This window comes from Mesitornis unicolor, unplaced genomic scaffold (assembly GCF_000695765.1).
Source record: "Mesitornis unicolor isolate BGI_N332 unplaced genomic scaffold, ASM69576v1 scaffold54142, whole genome shotgun sequence".
Classification (NCBI taxonomy): domain Eukaryota; kingdom Metazoa; phylum Chordata; class Aves; order Mesitornithiformes; family Mesitornithidae; genus Mesitornis; species Mesitornis unicolor.
The window spans coordinates 1-2,951 of NW_010170919.1; the positions used below are offsets into that span (position 1 = coordinate 1).

At 39.3% G+C, this 2,951-nt stretch overlaps 1 protein-coding gene across 1 annotated transcript in view; it reads left to right on the forward strand.

The window, feature by feature from the left end:
• Positions 1-531: 531 nt before the first annotated feature.
• Positions 532-2,951, forward strand: part of LOC104537060 (Golgi membrane protein 1-like) — a gene marked incomplete at its 5' end in the record, with an annotated part of 10,618 nt that continues 8,198 nt past the window's right edge. Inside the window, 2 exons of the mRNA XM_010179838.1 lie at positions 532-586; positions 1,518-1,620. Of these exons, the coding sequence (XP_010178140.1) occupies positions 532-586; positions 1,518-1,620 (158 nt within the window). The remainder of the gene's footprint in view (positions 587-1,517; positions 1,621-2,951) is intronic.

The window sequence follows — 2,951 nt, forward strand, 5'->3', positions numbered from 1 at the left end:
ATCCCTAACGTTCTGTGATTCTGTGAAAGGGACACAGTGTAAGGGCTTGGCATTGCTTCTGTAGAGCTCCTTTATGCGATGTGACCAGTGCTTCCATAGCTCATCCTTGCATGCCTGAGCCCCGGTGCATTGTTTCCCTGGTGAGAATGCAGTTGGCAGCGAGCTGTGCTACACAGTTATTCTTCCTTCCAGGCATAAATACAGTCTGACTGTGACTGCAATCGTGATATTAAACCAGAATAAAGCACCAGGCAGTTTTAGTAGTAAACTCTTTAAATCCCTCCTCTTTTTATTCAAGTGCAGTGATATATTCCTCCCCCTCCCCTGTTTACTGGGAAATCTGGGTTAAAATGACCATGTGTTGTTTGCAATAGTAAATCTCTGGAGCAGCTAAAAATTTTAGTGTTTGGCTGTAACCCAGCACTTTGCAAAGAAAATACCTTCTTACAAGTGCTTTGGTTGGTGTTTTTAATATTAATGGTCACAAGCCCTTTGCAATTAAAGTATTGTTTTCTGTTTTGCTCCTTCTAGTCAGTGCTGATGAATAACATCACAGTGAATGAACAACTGATCCAGAGTCTACGAGGTATGTCGTAATACCCCTCTGCATCTCTCTCACAGTGCTTTTGGAGCCTCCTGTTTTTAAGACTTGCATTTTTTTGGTGTCTTCTGAGACTGCTGCCTTTCTCCAAGTAATGGGGACAATGCGGTAGTTGTGTGACTTAGATCTTGCATAGTTCCAGGTCAGCGAGGTGTCAGACTAATCTGCCTTAATGGTAGAAGGATTTGTCCATGTAGTGCTTGATGTAGGACTTCTGACCCTTGTGATATAAGCCAATATGGAATAAAACTAGCTTCTGTGTGCACTGTTAGTGTATTTATTCTTCATTATACCTTCTTGCATTCCTTCCTGAAGCATTTGGGTTGTGCGTTTTAGCACCAGGGGAATTCACAAACTCCTGTATTAAAAGAGAAAACTTGGTATAATTAATTTCTGTTCGTGTTGGTCCTTCAAAATTAGCAATTTATTAGCAATTTAGGAAGTTGGATCTAAAGTTCTATAAACAGGTAAATATGTTGTGTTGCCGCCTTCTGGAAGAAAGCTTTAAATCTTAGATACCTCTGTTTTTGAGGAACATAACTGTAAATTGCATATTATTCAGGGGAGCACTGTAAGCTTGTCTTTAGATGGCTAATGAACATCAGTGCAATTTTATACTATGTTGTTATTAGTATTTCACAGATGTAAAGACAAGCTGGGCTGAAGCCTAGCAGAGCAAGGGTCTGCAACCAAGTTATAATACTTCTGAGGAAGAAAAGGAGGTCAGAAATCTGTGAATGAATAAATTCAACAATTATCTGTCCATTTTGTATATAAAATATACTGAGCACAACAGATGGGTGGAGTTAGTGTGCTTAGTATCAATCTGTTTTTGGATACTTTTATTGTAATATATGTAGGTGTATATATAGGTGTGTGTGAATTTTGATACAAATTTTAATCCTGTTTTGTTCAGAACACTTGAAAGAGTTACAGACTGAATATGGAAAGCTACAGCTCGATGTTTACTGGTTTCAGAAGAACCAGACTAACCTTCAGAGGAAGTTCTCATATGACCTGTAAGTACAATCTTTCTAAAAGGTGACTTCTGGAGTTGTAGGTGACTTGGTTATAACCCAGAGTATTCTTGCGATAGCTATAGCACTGTTAGTAAAGAGAAAATAACACTTGACACATCTTCTAAAATTGCTTGCAGCTGATTCTGGGGAAGAGCATAGCCCTTGCAGCGCTTGGTGTCTCAGTTTCCACAGATTTCTCCCACGATTCTTAATTTTCCTTCCATTACAGAAGAAGAAAGGTAGCAATATTCTCACTGAAGAGCTGGGGGAAAAACTGAAACACAAAGAGGCTAAACTCTGAAGAAGTTTAAGAGCTGAGATACAGGAATAGCTGTTGAGAAGCTGTACCTCATTGAGCAACCACTGCTTAGCCAGATTTTGTAGGAATTATGACTAAAAGCCTAATGTGGCAATCAGAGAACTTGAATTCTGCAGGTGAAACTTGAAATATCATTCCTGCCCCTGGCCCCACTTAAGAATTAAGGCTTGCTATTAATGTTTTTGGGATGCTTACTGTTTACTAATTAGTTGTGTACTCTTTTCTTAGGGCATTATTACTCATTTAATAATGATGACCCATATGGATTGTATTAGGGGAGTTCTAATAATTTAGGACTTCTAACAGAAAAGTAGAAGAAAGTTGGAGACTTATGTTTGTATCAACAAACACGCATTTTTAATTCCTAGGAGTTTGTTTTGTTCCATAGATGCTGCTTTGGAAGTTTTGCTGCACGTAGAAAGTCTGATAATTAATTTGGTATTTGCAGCCCTAACAAGTGTAAGGGTGTGGGTGCATGAGGTTTTTTTTTGGCCGAAATGAGAAGAGCTGATGATCCATGTTTCTGGGGGACAGTGGTGCTCTGTTTTGCATGTTAAAAGAATATTTAGTAAGAAATGGGACAGACTGTGCTGACCAAGTGCAGGGCAGGGCCAGACATCTCCTTTCTGGAGATGGCCCTTGGATGGACTGATGGCTCCTGTGATGGGCCTGGGAGCTGCTGGGGAAGGTATTACTTGGGCTTCTTTGTGTCTGTGCGGATGAGCTCTTTATCACAAAAATTAAGTCTGTTTAGAAACACATCACAGAAATTGAGCTTAAGAGCACTGGTTTTGCACATTGGAAGTGTGTTGTATTGATGGGATGAGGGGGAGAAACTGGTGCTGTTCTTGTGCTTCAGAAGTTGTTGTATGCATAAGTACAGTATTCAAATCTCCAGAAATCCTTTTTACAAGCAGGAAATTCCTTCACAGACAATAAATCAAAAATTATGAGGATTTGTCACAGATGTTAAATGAAATTTATTTTCCTGTGCAGTGTGAGATGAAAGAGT